This window comes from Notothenia rossii (assembly GCF_949606895.1).
Source record: "Notothenia rossii genome assembly, chromosome: 4".
NCBI lineage: Eukaryota > Metazoa > Chordata > Actinopteri > Perciformes > Nototheniidae > Notothenia > Notothenia rossii.
In genome coordinates, this window is record NC_136902.1 from 13,229,175 (window position 1) to 13,251,328 (window position 22,154).

Sequence of the window (22,154 nt, forward strand, 5' to 3'; positions counted from 1 at the left end):
AAAGCAATCATAAAAATAGATAAAAGACACAAACAGTATACACATTTTTCATGAGGGATTTATTATTCATAGAGATGCATTGGTTTACAACAATGTTAAATCTATATTATCTACTCTTACAAGCTCGATAAGAGCGAATTCTGCAATGTTTGTGGAGGGAATGAAAAAAAGACCAACGAGTATAAAGAAGCTACGTTTTCTTTTGATCAATTGATTATACTTTAAATACAAATATCAGATCATGTTGGCAGTGAATAATTTCATTTAAAAAGCAACCTCTTTCTTTACCTCTACATTTTTATTTTTTTTATATATATTATGACTAATAGAATAAAATCAGGTAGTGAGGGCCCCAACATAGCATTAAGTAGCAATACAGAGGGGGGCAGCTTTTCATTGTGAAGTGCTAACCAGCCTTGTTCCCTTTCCTTTGGCTTCTCTGCTCATCCTGGTCCTTTTGTGTACACACATATAAAATAAGAAAATGATTAAGAGACAGCTTCACAAACGAGTTTTTGTGATCTCACTCTACTGTACAGAAATAACTAGATTAAGAACAAAATAAAACAAATGATGATAAAAAATGTCCCCTAGAAGAGAGTGTTTGGTTACGTAGATGAAGCAGTCGTTTTTTGGAAACTTTGGGAATATAAAGTCACACAGGCTGTGAGTGAGGCGACCTCGCAGTGGAGAGTCTTGGACCTCGTGGTCAGAGAGAAGGCACGCGATCGAAATGAAGATTGGGCATCTCCATGTGTTCATCGTGGTTCATCTCCGGGCTGTGGCCGAGCTCGTCTGTGCTCTCCGGAGATTCGTAGGGATAACCTTCACATATCTCCTCATCCTCCTGCTCCTCTTTAATGCTGTGTCAGGGAAAACAACGTGTAATCAGGACTTGTGATTACATCATTACATTCAATCATGTAGCTCCGGAGAGGACACTTACAAAGCCTGTGGAGGGGACTGTGTAGCGCTGCTGTCACTTTGGTATCCAGACCCATTAACCAGGGCTCCATTCATCTGCTCCTGGAGGAGGTGAGGCAGCGAGTGAAATGGGATGCTGCCCAGAGGGTTGTAGAGACAGTTGCTGCCGTCTAGACCACCACTCTGAAAAAAGTGACAATTCTCATTATCACACTGCAGCAACACATTACAGATAAAGTCGAGACAATTCCAGACTATTATGAGCATTATGAATAATGGGCTAATAGTGTCATATAACAATTTAACACATTTCAGTTCTTTTATTGAAAAAAAAAAGGGCTTTAAGTCAGTCTTACCTGAGGAGCAGACCCCGATACGCTCTGGTTGTTATATGAGTTTTTCTGCAAGGACCTATAAATAGAGATAAAGAGAAAAGCGACAAAAAGTTATATTTAATTTAGAATCAACACCTTAAGGGATCGAGATATGCATCATAGATTTGGGCTGGCACTGGCCGTTTCTCAATCTCGAGGATACTGGCTTCCAAGCCAATATTTCAAGGATACTACGTCATCAAGTGCCGCCGAAGTACTGTTCCAATCTCTAGCATACTTGGAATTCCACCGAGGCCGCGTCCTTGGTTTGGGGGAAATTTCGAGGCTGCACATGGGTACACTTCGCGTCCTTAAAATCCCCACGATGCTTTGCGCACGGACCAATTTCAAAAACCCTTGTGGAGAATGGCTGAACCGACGCAGCGCGCATTTAAATGTAAGTATGTAGTGGCGTAGAACATGTGTTGGTAAATATGTGACTTTGTTACATTTGTTATCAGCAAAAATGTGTTCCGTGAAAGTAAAGCAAGTTCATAATTAGATAGACATCGTGAGGTATTTATTTTCGGTACAGTTTATGTTGAAACTGTTAGAGAGAGTGGCACACTTGTTAGTCTGTTCCATTCTTCTTAGTTTTCTGAAGCCGTGGCTTGGAAGCATACTGGCTTCGTTTCTGAAGGAAGTGACTTGGAAGTATGCGACTACAGGGTATATGCAGGAATCCTGAGGTCAAATTTAATACCTTTTAAGACCTTTTTTAAGACCCTTTCCATACATTTTAAGACCTCATCGCAACTTTTGAGTTCAAACCGGTTACATTGGCGACACACTTTACCTCACATTGACTATATTGATTGTAAGATAGCAAAACTAAACAGAGTGCAGACAGACTGCTGAAGCCTCCTCTCCACATGAACTTCAACCTCTCTGTGAAGGTCAGGTTTAATGCAGTATGCTACTTTGTTGGTTCTGTACTCTGTGCTCTTTCATTCCAGTAAAACTCCTCAGAAACCATTAGAAACCAGTATTTGACCAATAAACAAAACAATTGACAAAACTTTGAACTATGAAATATATTAAACTTTGGTGAGCTTCAGCGGGGTAATGCCATATAGGAGCTCCCTCACAAATACCCAGGGGTTAAATTGGGCTGGGGCTGTCCGGGGCTAAGCCCTGGCACATAGGACGATGCTCTGACGTCATCACCCTCACACATTTGTCATATGTTTACAAAAAAGGATATATATGTTAAGACTTTTCTCGTTCTTAATATAGACTATATTAGGGTCGATATGTGTTGACTTTACTTTAAAATAGCAGATCTCTGTGACCGGATATAGTTTGGCTTAGACCCCAGCCCAACGAGGACGCATACGGTAAAACGCATACGCAAACGCAAAAAAGTATTCCGCTCACACGCATTCGATTCATTAACGTGTCCGTTCACACTAGACCGCTGGAAATGCTGTAAACAATGTAGTACATATGTCAGGCCTGTAAGTGGCGCTGCTGCCGCCACAAAATACACCAAAAGCAGCGAAGAAGACCCCGGAGCATGGTTGCCCTTCTGTTTATTCTCCGCGGTGGACGGCGTGTTCTCCTGCTGTATCTCTCAGGTAGTCCACCAGCAGATGAAAAACTCCCACCTCTCCGCCTCTTCCAAGGGACGAGGGAACCGTGCGGCAGAGTTTCCGTTAAAAAAAATGTTAAAGTTTAAATCTTCCGTACAAAATTAGAAAAGTGCCGGTCAGAGGTCTTCTTTGTTATTTATTGAGTTTTAAAACAAATTGATAACGACTCTGTTCTCTGTATAATAATATAATAATATTTAATAAACGGTGCCTGCCTCTCTTTTCCTCCCCCTCTTCTGACAGCCCAGCAGCAGCAGGAGACGTGGGGAGAGGGAGGCGGGCTCTTTCATCGTTATCAGAAAATGATCATATAGGGCTTACACACGGAGCTGTTGGACCCCCAGAGCGTTGCGTATGCCGGTCTACCCACCTTGGGACCCGTTACCGTAGTCGTTTATTCCCCCCCCCCCACCCCCACAGAGCGGAGCAAGGCAACGAAACTTAAAATAAGAAGCAGCATTTTACGGCGCGCTATGCATGGGGCCGCCTTGAGGGGGTTTCCCGACATGTCGTTTCAGTAAATTAAAGGGTGTTTCATGTTGTCGTTGCTGTGGGACTTCTTAATACCTTGGAAAATGCCGTTTAATACTTTTTAATATTATCTTAATTTTCGCTAAATTGATTTATCAACTTTTAATAATTTTTAAGACCCCGCGGACACCCTGGACTACCAAGCCAGCATCCTCGCGATTGAGAAACGACCACTATGTTAAGAGCAATATTTGGTGCTCGATGACTGAAGCAGCCATAAAGGTTAATGTTAGATGAGTGAAATATCATTCTGAACTCTCACTTTCACTTATCCTAGTCCCAACTCTACACTGCACAAGAACAGTTTTTCCCCATGATCTCTACATGGTTCATTCAATGGTTAAGATAATTTATATTCTTTACTTTGATATTATGCATGAAGCAATTAAAGGAATATTTAAGCCCTCTTCTACAGGCGTTTTGGGAGGGAATTTGAAGAGGGAAAGCTGCTGCTGTTCCCTGACTGGTGTACTGTAGGAACAGTAACATAGGAGGGTGGGACTTAGTGGGATATCCTTAAACTTATGGCACTGTGACCATCTGCCTAAACAAAAACTCTGTTTCTCTGTTTCTGTTAGTTTAATTAAATAAACACAAGTTAGGCGTCTGAGTCACCGTGGCAAGACATGACAAGCAGAATAACACAATAACGTGCCGTTTTCACACACCTGCTGACAGGAGTGTTTCTGAGTGATCAAGGTTGTGGGAAATATCACTTTGTTCTCAAAGGCATCCATTTGTTTGTTTGAACACACCAAATCTAATTTTGTTTGTGGCGCTGGTGGACTTAGGACTTGCTTACAGTAAATATTGTGTGTACTTATCAGGTGGGGCTTGAAGGTCAGAAATGGCCTGCTTATCAGACTTGTAGTTCAATCTAAAAAACCACCCAGGGTGATAGCGAACGTACCCGGTACCAGCAGCCTTCTGAGGTCGTCTCCTGTGGAACTCGATCTCATCCACTGTCCACACGGCTCCCTTCACATTCTCCAAACGCAAAAAGCATTTATGGAGGCTGAGATTATGTCTGACAGCGTTCTGGAAGATTAAAGAAGAGAATAAAATTAGGAATTATTTAGTTATTTGCTGTTTCTGGAGACTTTTTCTGTTTTTTGATGAAAATCTAAAAGACATGAACTCAGTTCATACCTTCCAAGTAGCTGCATTACGCCGGAAATATGCAAAGGTTCTTGTGAACCAGTTGTAGATTTCATTTAACGTCAGCTGGTTGCGAGGAGATTCAAATATTGCCTGATAGAGAAAGAAAGAGCAATGAGATATTAAAACATCTATTTCTGTTTCTTTATGTATTGGAAGTTTAAAAAGAGAGAAAGTGAATGTTACCTGTCTTATGAGGGATGCGTATGTAAATGGCGGTCTAACTTCTGTGCTTAAGTAGAACTCCTTATTATCAACTATATCTGTGGAAAGACATACAAAAAACTATATTTATTCATATATACAGAAAGAGCATGAAACAAAGATGATAACATTTCCAATTCAATGAAAATAGAAGCAACTTATAAGCCACTTTCCTGTGTCTCTTAGACACGTGTTCATCTTTGCAGAGACATGTTTCAGCTAAAAAAGAAGAATGAAAAATGTTCTCACCGTTACCTTGGCTGACGGAGCGGCTGTAGCGCCTCCGTACGGGGGTCCCAGTGAACATGCTGTTGGGGGTGAGGACCGAGGGGGATTCAGAGAGCGGCGTCAGGGGGGTGGAGGGAGCCGTGGCACTCTGAGACAAACTCATCTGAGGAGGGCCTTTGGGCATTGTTGCCTGGGAGAAGGACAGAGGCAACAGATTCACCTGAAAAAAACAAAGCAGTTATGTACAGAACGTCAGCGTTACCGTAGACAAAGCAATATTTATCTGAATTGAAGGAAGCAGTTGCAGCAGGTACTTACAGGTTGCGCTGTGGGCTTGGGTTCAGAGGACTTGAGATGAGCCATCATAGCCTGCAGCCGCTCTTTGTCCTTCTTCAACTGCGATAGAGCGGGACACAGAAATAGAAGTGAGAGAGTTGCTGAATTCACAGCTTGTGTTAAATAAGGAAATGACATTTTGGTGTGGGAATACTTCTAGCGTCCTGAGAAGTGTTATTATCTAGAGACTCACTTCTGTTTCCAGGCCTGGTGCGAAAACAAACCACCACTGCTAACACTTCCTGTCAGAGTTTATAAAAAAACTCTTCCCTTCCTTTGGCAATAGTCTTAAAGAGGACTGTATATTTCACTCTCATTCAATCAAAAATATATTTTCCCTTTAGTAATTTAATTTTAAAATGAGAAATATAAAAACAAAACAAAAAATCTAAACAATCATTCTTAAGCATACCTGCAGTTCCAGCTGCTGAACCACCTGCATCTGCACACGACACTGTGCTGTGCTCTTGTCATCCAGTATATGTTCACCATTCAAATGCCTGCAGACAAATGCATACAAAATTGTTTCACACTCTACGAAATACGAAGAGGATAATTGCAAGTAATCGTAATAATTAGATTCAAAATGATATTGATTTCAACTCACTAATATTCAAATCATCACAGGGCTTAACGTAACAAACAGGGGTATAAATAAATGATTGTAAAATAAGAGGAAACGATTTACGGCTCATGTGTGTAGATGACTATATCATTAAGTAAACATTACGCCAGCTTCAGAGGAAAGCACACTTTCACTCACTTGAGAAATGCCTGAAAGTCTCCAAACACAGTCTCACAGCCGGGCCATTTACACATGCCGTTTCCATAGAGGGCGTGGCTATTCTGTGTGATCTCCAGATCCAGTGACCCACTGCAACGAGTAGAAAGTTCAAATATTAGTCATCAACATGTTGGCACAGCTCAAGCACAATAAAAACAGGGTTGATAGAAACTGAAGCTCTGACAAGGCAGTACCTTTCTTTCCTCCTCAGCAAACTGTGAAGACCGTTGGTAGATGATTGTTGACTGGAAGACTCTCTGGGGTCTCCACCGGTGGACAGAGTGCTACCATCACAGCCTGAAATAGTATTTATAAATAGATTCTTGTGTTAAAATACACCCGGGTCCTACTATACGCTTATATGAGTCACTTCTTAGTTTAAGGAGGAGTTTATTATGTACAGTTAGCTTAAATTAAAGCAGACAGTCTTGCAATAAAACCCATCTACTGGAAGAGGTGTTTCTGTTATAAGGCTACCATTATTGATATAAGTTGGTCAGTTTAACATTTAAAAGGATCAAGGTTTCAACATTTAAACAGACTCCTTGGCTCAGTGGTGTTACCTGAAAGCATTTCAAGGTGTTTTTTTTTATTAAAGCTAGGCAGTAATGAGTGTAAACAGCGTACCTGTGAGTGCGATGGGGCTGCTGGGTAGGACGGACAGCAGGCCCTGTCTCTGCAGGTTGAGGAGATGTTGCTGCTGCATCTGAAGGAGCTGCTGCTGGATGGCAATCTGCTGCGCTGTCAGCTGGGACAGAGACACGGCACAACATCTGTTAGAAAACACTGTCCGTATGCCTCGTGCTGAATACTGATTGGTTTGAGTCAGTGATGATCTGAGATAAACAAAACGATGTGATAGAGAATGTCCTTTAGAAGACCTTTCTCATCATACTGGACTTTTATAATAGTTTGGAACACACACACACACACACACACACACACACACACACACACACACACACACACACACACACACACACACACACACACACACACACACACACACACACACACACACACACACACACACACACACACACACACACACACACACACACACACACACACACACACACACACACACACACACACACACACACACACACACACACACACACACACACACACACACGGTCCGGGGCTGTCAATCACTTACAGTAGCTCACAAAGGTAATGAAATCAGCTAATGTCATTAACTATTTATGGAAAAAACAAGCATCCATTTGAGCGGTCTGATGCAGCTTATTTGTATCATTATATTCTCTGTTAGTCAATTATTGTGATCAGAAACTAGCATTACTAGTATTTTTGCCATTTCAGTTGTGTATAAAAGATCTAATGGAAGAAATAACCACTTTTGTTTTTATCTAAAATAGATCAAAAGAAACACAGAGCACATTTTTTCGCTAACAGCAGATTAAATATTGTTTTCCTTGACTCTACAACCGGCTGTCTACAATGTTTCCTTTAACTGAAGATGTCAAGCAAATGCATGCACAGGAAACTGTGACAGTCAATGACTGCAGGTGTGAGTTGTGTGACAGTGCAACATGTAGTTCCTGAACATGCGATGCACCATAAATAGCTCCACTAACAACACGCAACTGCCTTTCAACTAATTGGAAATCATTAGAAATAAGTGCCTCCCACAGCTAAAAGCACCTCCTACGTGATTATGGACTGTTACTGTTAAAGTTTCACCCTCACTGAGAAATGGATAGTTTGAATGTGATATATCAGTATCATTTAAATTATAATCACTATCATTGAAATGTATTTGTCTTATAACCTTTTGTACTACTGAACTACACTGAAGTAGACTAACACCCAATTCAGGAACTACGTTAATTATCTTTGTTGCATGATCACGGAAATAATCAAATATTCATTAACTGTAGCAATGTTAATAATCAACTGTTTAGCCGTTAACAGACAATAAGAATGTTTAAATGCTAACAAGGGTTGGCTATACGTCCAAAATAAAATTCTAAGTAAGTATTCCTATCATGAACTGATGCGATAATGACTACAAAGTTACCTCTTGACTAACAATCCCAGCATTCTTCTGCTGCAGCAGCTGGATATTTAGCTGCTCTTGCTGGTTCTTGAAGACCTCTTGAATTTGTTGCTGCAAAAACGTTGATGACATATTAGTAAGGATAAATAAAAAGCATTGTGTGTCATGTAGGCTTTGATAAACACATTGTGAACCATGCATTACCTGGTGTAACATGAGTGCTTTCTGCTGCTGGAGCATGGCCTGGAGCTGCTGGGGACTGAGGACCTGCTGCTGTGGAGCCTCTGCTGGTGGGGTCATCATGGAGACTGACACTGGAACCTGCAGCATCCACAGATACAACACAACAGTTACAATCCATATTGCAGAACAAAATAAAAGCCTTTGAAAAGTATATGTGTAGAAGGGATCATTAAAAACCTGTACTGACTTTAACTCATTCTCTTATGGTGCAAACACATTGATATTAAGTAACCAGTCGTGCCAACATTAATTACACTGTAATCTGAGTTTTTCAATTTGAACTGTATTGTAATATTATATTTTAACTGTACTATGTGTTATTTGATTGACCTGTACTTAAAATCATGTTTTATAATTGTTTGTGTGAGAGATTATGAAATGTTATTACCGGTAGTCTTTGTTGATTGTTATGTACCGGCCTGAGGACTGCAGATGGAAATGAGCTATTGGCTATAATCTGGCATAATTCATATCTTCTCTTTTCTGAGATTAATGTATTTGTATGCATGGTCCTCAATCTCAACCTCTACCTCAATAGAGATTTTTAAGGGGCAGTTAAAGACCCACCTCTTCCGACAGGCCTTTGGGTCGTCGGAGAAGGTGAGTTAGTAGCTGTCTTTTACTGGTATGTTTTATCCTATGTATTACCTGACATTGTTTTATGCCTTTTATTCTACATTTTTTAAATTGTACTGTGAATTTTGTACTATACTTTGTACATCCGTGTTGAGAAGGGTGCTATATAAATAAAGTTTTACTTACTTACTTGTTGAAATAAATACATAATATACAAAAATAAAAAATAATAATAATTGTAGACTGGCTGTTCTGGGTGTTTTTCTGCAAGCTAATATTCAATCTATCTGGGCTGTATTAGAGTGATGAAAATCAACAAACTATCAAGCTTTTTGGTTAGGCATGTTTACAGAGTTCTAAAATAGATTTGAATAAGAGCACATGAGCAAGACGAAGACTTCGTAAGGGAAATGTTTTCCTGTGACAGAATAAAAAGGAAAACATGTAGTAGTGCATTCTTGTATCCAAAATAATTAAATCCAAAGTTCAACTTAAACTGAAACAAACAGGTCAAAATACACTTCCACTGCTGAGCTGAACCGAGGTCACGTCAAAGTGTTATGTCTCCCACACAACATCACTGATCTGTATACACCGTTTGTTTTTACACCACATTTATGCTAGCCTTGGTCAATATGATAGTAGGTCCAATAAAAAGGTAATTTACTTCAATTGCATAGTCACTTCACTTTATGAACATGAAAAAAAAGCAAGCCAATCGAAACCAATTCATTTGTTGTTTAAAAGCTTTCCAGGAAACACGTTATATCAGTGCAAGTCAGCATGTTGTTCTTTATTTTTTCCTGTTATCGCCTTTGTGTTCATTTTGTGGGTTTACTGTAGACTCCAGTACATGAACAACAACTAGAAGGGACCCATTATATACACACAAGTAATATCAAACTGCCTTTTTTTTTTAAATTACAAATTATGATGATTATTTTCAATCGATTATTCAGTCAGAAAATCGTTGAAAAAAAACACATGACCTCCCACAGCCCAATGTACGTCTTAAGAAGTATCCGAGTGTCCTAAGCCTAAAAGTAATTGGTTAAATACGAAATTATGATAAATTAAAGTAAAACAGCTTTTAAATATACTCCCCCCACAGCTTGGAACAACGTTCAGAAGGAGCTTTGACTCTCAGATGGAGTCACTATGGGGGAATTTAGGTTCATCTTAAAGGCCGGAGAACACGACACCATTGGTAGATGTGAGTGCTCGTATATCCTAAAATCGTTTTAAATGTTGCCAGTTTTTAATGATTTTTAATAGTTTTTTTTAGTTTTTTTTAATGTGCCATGTCTGCCTGTGTTTTATCTGTTGTAACTTCGTACATGCTGCCCTTCTTGGCCAGGTCACTCCTAGAAAACAGATATTAATCTCAATGAGTCTTTTGCCTGGTTAAATAAAAGATATATATGTTATTAAAACCTCATGTTTGAACCAGCAAATGACTGACATTGTTTAAAAAAAAAAAGAGAATAAACCGATAACTCAACTATCATAATACACTTTTCTTCTTTTCAGCATTTTCCGCTGGTGGATTTCACTGTTGGCAGTTTGTTGCAGCTTTATAAATAACTAAAGTCACTCACAGTAGTTCTGCTTATTATTTATTATTCACCATTCACAGGTCAATCCATCTGGCTGAACGTGACTATATTCCCACTTCTGCTCAAAATGAAGCCTAGAAAAACAACAACATTGGATGACCTCAGGGAATTAGAACTCCATCAAAACAACAACAACAACCAGTGCTACAAAAACAACAACAACATCCTCTGTGAGGCACGCAGCAATTACCACACCACCCCCCTCCCTGTCAAGCCTCACAGCTAGAGGGCTGTTTACAGTAAACACAAACAGTAATCAAAATCGCAGAGACATATAAATAATGAATATAAAAAGCATACAGAGCCTGTTTATGAAAACAGAACTTGAGATTCGTATTTTAATTAAGGTCTGAATCACAAACAAACATGTCTCTCCCAGGCAGGGTCTGTTTTGAATGGGGTAAACAAACTGACAGTGAATTTCACAGGCTTTGCGCTTACAATAACAGACGACTGCCTCCTACTTTGTCCTTTCTTATGAAATGCAATGCTCCAGAGGTGGCCGACAAAGCAGTGAAAACAGGTCTATCCCACAAAGAGAGCCAGTTGGCCCCCTCTATTTTTCTGTGGACACCATCAACACAACAACAGCCTCTGCCTAATCTCTGTTGCCATGGTAGCCAGCAAGTCCAAACATCTTCTGTTGTTGTTATTGTTGAAAGTCATACCAGTGAGCAACTGAGTGTAAACACGGATCTGTTCCTGCAAGACTGGTCTTGTGAACTCTGAGATGACTGACAGCAAACGGGAACGCTACAAACTCACTGAAAGACAAACTCAATCGGCGCAACACAACAGATGTGGGCCAAAAAAAAAAAGGATATATTCAGTAATAAACTCAACTGAAAATGAAGGGATCTAAAAATATGTAATTACAAAATACAAGCTCGTTTTCATTGACAAACACAGATTACACAGAAGCTTCGAAATGAAATAATAAAACATGATTCAATAAATGAGTTTGACCAACCTGATAGTCTCCATTGAAAAGTCTGTCTTTCTCCTCAGCAGTAATGTTCTGCCTGTCTAGCTCCACTAACCTACATGATGTGCGCAACAAAACTAATAATATGACACTGATCCCTCCGCCCAGCAGGAGCAGGCTCCCCCCGCCCCACCCCCCCCTTCCCAGCCTCAGAAAAACCTCCCCCATCCCCCTGCTCCTCTCTAGCAGAAATATAAAACACTGCAGTTTGGAGAACCTGGGAAACTCACAGTGAAATGTTCAAGGTTGCAATGTTACAAGACCAAACACCCCGTATTCTCAAAAACGGACAAGAGCAGATATGATGTTTGTATACCAGTCTAAATGACATACTGTATATTTAAATGTAGAATAACTCATGGGGAGGAACACTTTAGTGAAGTAACAGAAGTATCCGTTGCAATAGTTGTTTTTTGAGAACAAACATGCCTCTCTGCAGCCGTATGGCGGGATTACAAAGTCAAAGAACTGCACTCAACTGGAGAATAAAGCTTTTTTGAAAACAACAGCATTGCTTCAGGACTGCAACAAAATATTCATTATGTATGAATCAGCACACTCATAAAAAAGTTTGGTCTGAAATAAGTCCACTGTGAGTTCCTACAGCCAAGAGGGACGTCTGAACATTGCTTTTTTTAAAACAAGAAACTGTCGATAACTAACACATGAAGCAAAACAAGCAGGCACTCCTCACGACTGTCTTTAACGGCTCACTTTAGAATCAAACAGTTCGAAATCAAGACTTAGCTATCCGAGATCTGAGCACACAAACGTGTTCCTTTTCGTTAATGCCAACACACATTTGTTGGATCCTAGATTTATTCAACAAAATGTCATCAATATGCTATAATAAATGTTATTGATTCCACTGCATTGAGAGCACAATCTCACAACAATGTAAGAAAAGGGATGCAAATAAAAAATATGTTCATTATTGATTCATCGACAAATAGTTTTCTTAATATCCATCCATTAGTATTTTTAAATCACAAAGTCCATTGCTTAAGGTCTCAGTGACATCTTCAAACGACTGGGTTTGTCTCCAACAGTCCAGAGGGCAAAGATATCCTGTTTACTATCATGTTAGACATAAAAAAAAAAGAATTACACTTTCACATTCGTAAGCTGGATCCAGGAAATGCCTGAAAAGTTTGGCTTGAACGGGTTTAAAGTATGCAGCTATCAAAATAACTGTTGCTCAATTTCCCTTTGAAGTAATCAAATCAAACTGAAGTATAGCATCTAGTGTTTTCAAAATACTGGAAGGTTTCATATTTTGGTGCGATATGCAAAGGAAAACCCTACATATATTGCAACTTTTGTAGAAAACATTGATTTTAAAATCTGTGTGTTGCAGCTGGGAGTGACTGACCCTTGGTGCCTCGGCAGGAGGAGTCTGGCTGCCCCTCACTCCACTCTCATTCTCGATATTATTCCCGTTCTCTGTCTGACTCGCTGGAATGACGTGGCTTGTGGGTTCTGACCCAGACTCATGCATCTGGACTCCAATGACCTGAGGAAGGAAATGCATATGAATGAAAACCACTGGATAAAGCAGATCAATAATAACGACATGTAGGGAGTAGACAAGGGGGAGGCGTGTGGTGCAGTGGGTTGTGTGTTGGTTTTTGGACCAGGGGGTCACAGGTTCAAACCCCACTGCAGTCAGCATGCTGTTGTGTCCCTGGGCAAAACACTTCACCCCAAATCGCCCACAGTACAACAAGTGACATGTAATGTTATATATCTACCACTGTCTGGGTGTGTTTGACAAGCCTTTTACTTTACAAGGTGATAAGGTCCATTCTTAGAAAGATTTAACAATATCAAAATGAAGGAACCAATAACACAGTCGTTCACCATGTCAAATAAACTCAACCTCAAATGTGAAAACGGACAGTACTAAAAGTTAAGAAGTACACTGTTATAGCTTTCCCCAGCAAGACAAACATTCTCTTCAACAAGTGAGAGAGGAACATGTCAGGTCTATTTGTTGAATAACCGAGTGCTGCCATGACTACTGTAAACACAGGGGCCCTGGGTCTGTGTTTATGTGCAAACATATCTTCCTTCTGGAACAATTTACCATTAACCAGGTGGTGCGATAAACGGCTGTGGCAGTCGTACAATGCACAAATAAGCTTTTATGTATACAGCTTGGGCGTGTTTGAGGTAAAAGCTAAGCAGCATAAACAAAGGTAAATAAAGCAGGCAAACAAATAATGTGAGCAGATGGAAAACTACACAGAAAGCCTGGAATGAAACAGACCACCGAGCCTCAAAGATAATGTCATTATTCTTCGGCTTACCCAACTATCACATTCACATATTGAGAATCTGTTGATCTATCAATCAGTTGAGCCCCACTGAAAGCCAACATCAACATTTGGGCAACATCTGACAGAAGAAATGTTACAATTACAAATGGAAGAAAGAAAACAGCTCCCCGTGTCTGAATAGTGACTACTGAACAGTTATTTATGTCTAGCTGCAGCAACGTGTCATCATTTAGACGATTAAAACTAAGGTAATTCCTGCAATCCAAACCGTAAACATATCTAATCAAAAGAGGCACATTTGGTTGAGGTTTTCCACTCTGTTTACTTTTGCTTTCAGGATCAGGATTATTTCTGAAGACAAAAGCCAGTGTTTCCTGTAGACATTTTTGAAGACGCCAGGGGTGATTACGGTTGTGGAACCAGGATCAACACTGGGCCCGTGCCACATTTGTTCCCCTATGCATCATTTTACAAACAGCCTTATCTGGATACTGTAATAATATGATAATTGGGAAGTCGTGCAGCACTGCAACCGTTTTTAAAGAGGAACTGCGTAATCAGTACATGATTAATTTCTACTTTATTTATTTTGAACACAGGGGCAACCCTCCAGCAGTAGGGGCCACTTCTCTTCAAAGAATGCAGAGGAAACCCTGCAGAGAGGCCTTTCCTAGGAATGAGTAAACAATATACACCCTTTTTCTTAAGAATATCGTTTTGGACAAATGGTTTGACACAAGCTTTTAGTTGGCAACATCCAAATGGATAAGGCTACCCATGTAAACACAAGGAAACTAAAGCAATTTAAATAAACAAAAAATATACTTTTAAATCAATCATGCTAACATTTGTTGATACCAACTGGTTAACATTTATACAGACACATTCCCCAGATTCCCCACAATTTATCAGAAACACATTTTGCTCAAGTTCACATTTACTGATACTGCAAACCAAACATTTTTACATCAGCTTTCAGGGACAAATTGTGTCTTTGGTAATGTATTGCATAGATATTTATTTTCAGTGGTGCATTATGATATGGGCATTTTGTAACAAGCTAAGACGTTTCACATTTAATACAGTATTCCCACTGATACCTAACTTTACTATTATCAAACTATGGTTAGTGTATTAACCTACCTATAACTACAACTGATAACCACAAAAGCCTCTGATAATTGAGTTTTTAAATGCACTTAACCAGTTTGGTTTCATAATACATTGTTTTAGTCTTTGGTGCCGACTGATACTCGTCAGTGCGATCATTTACAATCTTACAAATGTCGATAACCTTGAAGACGTAATACCGTAGAAAGTTATAACCTCAGCTTATCTTCGTTAAATGAAATCTGATTAAAGCTGGTTCATTCTGTCTGAAGTTTACTTAGCAACGATTCCAGACACAATTTCGACAGACGATCAAACCCTAAAGCTTATAAGGTGCGTAAATTAAGTTGCTAATGAGCGTAATCTGAAGTAACGTCAGGTACATTATAGCTACACTAAGTTAGCATGATATGAATGGAGTCAATATCCGTTAACGCCAACCACTGCAGTCTGAGGTCTACAATGAGGACTTGAGCCTTTAACTAGGCACTAACACCGAGAAAGAGCAGGTTTAAAGCTGTGCTAACCAACATTAATATCATAGAGTAGGCTGTCTTTGAAGAACACATGTTAGCTAGTATAACAAATAGTGAGCGACGGGGAGGTAACGTTTGTGTTAACAGAACAACAAAAGCTAGCTTTCCTAACGCTAGCCTGTATGAAACGCTTCTCTCAGCCATTCGTTTTGACACCTCGTAATATCACATTAAATCCAACGTTAAATTAACTCCAGTGAGTGTAAACACACTGTTTAGGTAAGCTTTACTCACCGAATTGCGTGCGGGCGGACAGTCTTTTGCTCGGCGTGGTGTCTGAGGATCAGCCCTCGGAGCTCTGCCTCCTTCCCCTGTAGCGAGCTAGCCACAAGTTGCTAACAGAGGGAGTGGCTTAGGTGAAAGTAAACATTGGTGACGTCACGCGAGACTTCAGTTAAAGAAAGTATTTATATTGTATCTATTTCATTTGCCCATACAAAATCAACCAATGCAATTATTATTGGGGGTGAACATCTTGTCAATTAGTTGGAATTTAAATATGAACAGTTTATGGTTGACCTATTTAAAGATTATTATCAGATTATCATTATCAGATTCATAAAGCTAAATAAGCCAACAAAGCTAAAGAAATGCATGTCAGTATCAAAATATATCACTATTCATCTTGCCTTCTGATTTAGTTGAAATGGTATGTCTCGTTATTTGTACATTCTTATAACCTGAAACGAACAATAACTAACAATTACTTGAGTATTTTCATTTTATGCTACTTTGTACTTCTACTCCACTACAATTCAGAGGTAAATCGTGTGCTTTTATTCCACTACATTTATTTAGTACCTTTAGTTATTTTGCAGATTTTGATTACTAATGTGAAATAAAATCAACACTTAAATATGACTTTAGTTACACCTGGAGTAATTACAAGAGCTACCCTACAAAGTAATTAAAACTTGCTGCACCTACCAGCTTTAACAAACACATTAAGGAAACAATGATTATAATCAAAAGATATATTGTTCTGAAATGGACAATCTGCATAATGAGTACTTTTACTTTTTGTATTTGAAGTATATTTTGATGCTTATAATTTATTACTTTAGTAACATTTTGAATGCAGGACTTTTACTTGTAACATAGTTTTCCTACACCCGGGTACTTCTACTTTTAATGAAGTACAAGATCTGAGTACTTCTCCAACCTCTGGTAACCAGGCAAAGGCAGAGGTGAAAACTATGTCTCCCTGCATCACTAACCAAACATGGCTCAGTCATAAAAAGGCATTTCATCAAGATTGTACAATCCAACAACACAAACATCCTGCTCAGTACTGTCTGTGAACAGATTCCTTGCACATCTATGCTGCATACTGTAGATTACTGTCATTGTAAAGACAATACTGCATTCATACAAGACACGAGAGGATCGTTGTATGAAATGTATCCTGTAAACTGTGGTTTGTCCATGCATTGATAAAACCACAAGAGGGAGACAGTTTCCTTCTGGAAGTCATGAAATGGTGGCTCCGTATTCTTAAGGTCAACTAGGGGCATGGGTCTGAGTAAAATTAAAGCCTTTCAGGGCCTCAGTTTGTTCCAATGGCCACAAAAATACTTCCAGTTTGATTTGAACATATTTGTAATAGCTGCTTGAGAAAAAGGTCCTTTGGGATTAATAAAACATGTCTTTATTTTTTTTAATGCGATAGCAATTTAATTAGTGGAAAAAAGATATTATCAAATTCATGTATACATCTAAGAGTTGAACACAATTCCTACAACGACAAACCCCTAACCCAAAAACTGGATTTATGTTGGTAATGTGATGTTTTTTTTATTAGTTCAATGCAATATGGATATTCACATCACACATACAGTACAGCAAGTATTTCAAACAGCAAATGTTGACAGTTTAGGCATCTTTATTTCTAAAACTAACAGAGAAACATGACAATTTCACAAGCTGAACACAGAGGACATTCTAAACTGCTGGTGAACACAAGGCACCATCCAAGATCAACAATCAGTTACAAAGTCTGAGGACTGAAGTGAGTGGTCAACATTATGTGCAAGGGTACAGAAGTATTCTCTTATCCTGCATTAGGTGCTTATATGACACCAACATAAGAGTGAAGAGAAAATAAAGCAAATTTGGCCAAGTCGGTGGTCTGAAAACTAACTTCTCCTGTCAATATTCTTTAGAAGAGGATCCAAGGCAAGACAGCATCATCATAAATACTTTAACATTTGATTCGATTGATTAAATCACAGCAGCAGTGTTTCATTGCAAAATAGACAATTACTTCAAATGTCTAGGTAGTACAGTACTAGTACTCGAAAGAATCAGCTCTGCTCTTTGCAGCCTACAATATTCAATCTGACTCCCTCTTCTCAAACAAACACAGAAGAGGTGCCTTTGGTGAGATGTATAATGGTTCAACATTTCCCGAATATAATTAGGATTCAATAATACAAAAACAGTCTATACATCACCACCGAAATAAATCTTAAAAGCTATGTTTGTCAGAGACACTGAGATGTGTCATGGTGAATATTCATCTCTGAGTAGCCTTCGTACAGATTTGACCCTGATGCAGTGGTTGCATTACTTCACCAAACACATACAGTTTGTACTAATACACTCAAATAGGCCTCAAGCAGTCCCTCTATGAGTAAGATTAAGAGCAACATCTTTTTTTTTCTTCTGATGTCCCTGCATGTGACATATTTTTCTGGGTCATGTGCATGTTCACATTTCTCCTAGGGCCAGTATTATCTACAAGGGTTAGGCTTCACATATTCCATTTTAAGACAGGTAAATACATAAAAAACACAACATGTCGTCTACACATCTCTAGTTACTATTAAAAGCAGAAAACATAAACGGCTTTACATTTCCTCAGATAAGGTGACATAAACCAGAGTGGGTTTGGTCTCAGTTATTCACACACACACACACACACACACACACACACACACACACACACACACACACACACACACACACACACACACACACACACACACACACACACACACACACACACACACACACACACACACACACACACACACACACACACACACACACACACACACACACACACACACACACACACACACACACACACACACACACACACACACACACACACACACACACACACACAAAGTGCTTGACTTGAGACAGATGCTTAAACAAAATGACAATAGAAATGATTGCATATATGTCTCAGCATCTACTCATGATTTGTGTACTGAGGTCATTTTATTGTATCAGGAACATATTCCTTTAAACGATCCGCTCGTATCCTAAAAAAGTCAATAAAGAATGTGCAATTTTCTGCTCAAATATCAGTATTAGAGCATACAAAATATTTATGATCGGCAAACGTTTTTTGGCTGTAACGTATAAAACACTGATAAACTCACTAAAAAAGCCTTACATTTATTGTAAAAGGTTTGCTTTGCCTTCTTTTAGATCCAAAGAGACCTAGCTTTGTGCTCATGAAACAAAACTAAATATGCCAAAATACATCTAAAAATGTCCGACATGTACATGATCTGCTGTTTTGATTAAAGATTTGCAAAATGTTAAAGTATAAAAACACACAAACACTGCTACAGATAAAAGTCAAGGTAACATTTTTTTTTTTTCTTTTGACTAAAGTGAAACTATTTTGGATAATTCTAAGACAGTAGTGATTGAGAATCATAAACCATGGGCTCCATTTTGAGGTAATCAAGATGATCCAGATGAAGCAACTATAAACTCTATTGCTTCAATATGTGAGCAAATATGATCCAAAACATCCAAAATAAGTGTACGTCTCATGGGCTGTGATGTGCAAAATACCCTAACGTCTTCGCCCTCCTTCAAAAGCGTGGTGCTCCTCGTGTGCTAAAATTCAAGCAAAACAACAATTACTCACATGTCTGTCATCGTCAACCCTCTCAAAATAGCATTATGTCGTTGAAGAAAACACTCACGTTTGTAAAACACAGCTTTAAAAGGGATATTGGGAAGGAGCTCATTGATCCTGCTTAAGATGTTTGAATCGTTAGCACAAGAAGCGTTTCCGTTCCAGACCTGAAACACATCCTCTCTGTCTCTTACGCTGACGCTGACACCCACCACTTCATCATCTGCGAGAATGAGAGCAGATGAGGATGAGATTCATGCAATTTAGTTAAAGTATTGTATACGCAAAATGCAAGGCTCTGCAGAAGCCTCTTGATTTTAACATAACTCAATCAAGATACTGACCTGAGGGACAATAATCACTGAACTGCTCTCCAATAATAGCCAAAAGCAACTCCTTCCACACAACAGGCTGTAAAACAAAAGACAACATAGTTAAAAAAACATATAAGTAATAAGTCAATTGTACATAAATGTATTGATAATGTCACTTACAGTGCATTCCTTGGGTACTTTCATCTTCCAGACACCACCTTTAGCATTGCTTTCTTCTTCCCTAGATGCACACAATAAGATAGTGTTACACAAACCAATTAGCTTCAAACACTACGAACCCATACATGCTGTATTGTTACATTTAAACTTACCAGAGTGGTTTTCTTTCTCCTCTCATCAGATGATAGCTACATCTCATTAGCAAGCTGGAGACGCTGGGTATGTTGTTGTAAACTCTCCAAAAGTTCTACTCCAGGGTCAATGAGGAAGGGAAGAAAACACATGTTTTATTGAGCTCTTTATTGGCACAGGAAGGGCACACTTGGCCGTGTTAATGTATCACATTTGTTACGATGTAGAAAAATCACTGCCAAAGTTCTTTTCCTCATTGCCCTTAACCACACACACACTCTTTATCCAACATCGATGTGGTTACGTATTTATGAAGTGGTACTTGAGCTCTATAACAGGTTGCCATAATCACATAATAATAATGGCAGTAATCACTAATCAGTCATCTGGTAACTATACAGATTTACAGCAGGGGTTACGATGTCAACATTTTTAACACATGCTATGTAGCTCTCTAAACTCGTTATTAGTAAGGAGATAATGACACACACCAATGCCAACAGTGCATTTGAAAAAAATATGTATTGCTATTGAACCTTCATATTTTCCCCCATAATGCTATTGTTTGCTTTTGAAATGTGTCAATACCTCCACACTTAATGTAGAGGTTATGAAACTATTCAAGATTGTAAAGACTCTCACCTGGACGGTCTCTACGGTGTAGATTTTCTTCAAGTTTGACTCACATTCAGCTGCTGTAGTTCCTGGGAGAGATCTAACAAAAAGAAATAATAATTTATGTGAATTTAGAAGTCAAAATTGCTTGTTCAGAATGTAGTTCCTCTTATCTTATCTATCTTATCTTATCTTTAGCATGGTCCTAATGCATTATTTCCAGTGCTACATTACTCAGACATTTTTCAGCTGTTTGCTGAGCAGACGTGTGTGTGGGGGGGGGGGGGGGGGGGGGGGGGGTTATCAGATGACAAATAATCCAGTAAACAACACTGACCCCGTTTGAACACAGCACCCTCTGACTCCACATGCTTGTGTAACTCAACTCACGGTCACCTGTGATAACCTCTGTTGTTGTTGCCAAACATTCATTATGAAATAACTCTTTATATAATAACTTTAAATTGGGAAGTTTTTATAAAGCAATGGCTTGGTAAGTTTTAACTAAACACAAATTGAAATAAAACTAAAAAGTTATAAACAGTAAAGAAAAGCAACAGACACATGAGGAGTGACACCATTAGTTTTTAACACATTTCTTATAAAGGCTCCGGATGAGCTGACCTTGTCTTAAATATAGTTATTATGATTAACCAGTTATTAATGAGTACGCCCTTTTGTTTCCTTTATGTTCCTTCCATGTAGAGCAAGTATTAGGTCAGATGAAAAACAACAACAAAATCTACCATTATAAAATTGGAAGAAACTGTTTGTTGTTATGTTATTGTTCTGCCATTTAATAAACCAGACAATAACCAAATCGCTGTTAAACACACAATATTTGTTCTGGGTTGGAAAAAATGCCGATTTATAGCAGGCCTGATACATTGTCTCTTCTTTGTTCTCATCAAAAGGTCAGCAACAAAGAGTTCCCCTACTTGACACTCATGATGAATAATATAACGATCAAGGGAAACAAATACACAAGCAGTGTCTTACCTATCAAGCCAGAAGGTCCAAGAAGAATGTAAAGGTAGAGTGTCGTTGTCATTGTCCCTTGAAATCCTCCCTAAATCTTTGTTGTTGTTGTGAATGTTGTGCTCCAGCAGACTGGGGCTGGATGGTGTGCTCAGTTGTAATGCAGCTATAGGAACTGCCATTGTTGACTCTTAAAACCCGAAAGACTCCGTAAAAACTAGCCGGTCTCTTGTGCAGATGTTTCGCCCGGGCTGTCGTTATATATATAGGTTGGTAGGGTAAAATTAACCCCGATCAGCTGTTGAATCATTGGACGCTCCACCGGTTTGCAGCGTCACAACACAGAAGCGATGACGCCCGCCTGTGATACCCAGAAGTTTCTGCCACTGAAGTCCACAAATACTTTAATTGAAACTATAGTGCTATAATAATAAACCCTATTTCAATGAAGACTTATATTCCGGTTCTGTGAGGGCATTCAAATCAAATGCTTTGTTGATCTCAGACAAACCCCCTAGGAAGTGCGCCAGAAGTTGAGGCACATTTTGTAGTGGTC

The 22,154-nt window shown here is 39.0% G+C and overlaps 2 protein-coding genes across 4 annotated transcripts; both read right to left on the reverse strand.

Moving 5' to 3' along the window:
• Positions 1-40: 40 nt before the first annotated feature.
• On the reverse strand, positions 41-15,869 carry LOC307037369 (forkhead box protein P1-B-like). Of its 3 annotated transcripts, none has more exons than XM_079678194.1 (16): positions 15,731-15,869; positions 12,944-13,084; positions 8,356-8,472; positions 8,173-8,262; positions 6,759-6,879; positions 6,326-6,428; positions 6,111-6,221; positions 5,760-5,847; positions 5,330-5,407; positions 5,039-5,231; positions 4,766-4,842; positions 4,571-4,672; positions 4,332-4,459; positions 1,281-1,335; positions 947-1,107; positions 41-863 (listed from the first exon to the last, which is right to left on the reverse strand). In XM_079678194.1, exons 2-16 carry the CDS (start codon positions 13,067-13,069, stop codon positions 710-712), a joined length of 1,704 nt encoding a protein of 567 aa, XP_079534320.1. In that variant the 5' UTR covers positions 13,070-13,084; positions 15,731-15,869; the 3' UTR covers positions 41-709. The 3 variants fall into 3 exon arrangements, with proteins under 3 accessions (XP_079534320.1, XP_079534319.1, XP_079534318.1); XM_079678193.1 differs by having other exon boundaries at positions 5,033-5,231; XM_079678192.1 differs by having other exon boundaries at positions 8,173-8,472.
• A 1,405-nt stretch (positions 15,870-17,274) lies between these two features.
• Positions 17,275-22,057, reverse strand: LOC307034694 (eukaryotic translation initiation factor 4E type 3-like). Its single transcript, XM_079673565.1, has 7 exons — positions 21,620-22,057; positions 20,648-20,720; positions 20,026-20,120; positions 19,874-19,934; positions 19,724-19,790; positions 19,447-19,602; positions 17,275-19,357 (listed from the first exon to the last, which is right to left on the reverse strand). The coding sequence occupies exons 1-7, from the start codon at positions 21,778-21,780 to the stop codon at positions 19,314-19,316; spliced, it is 657 nt and encodes a 218-aa protein (XP_079529691.1). The 5' UTR covers positions 21,781-22,057; the 3' UTR covers positions 17,275-19,313.
• Between the last annotated feature and the right edge of the window lie 97 nt (positions 22,058-22,154).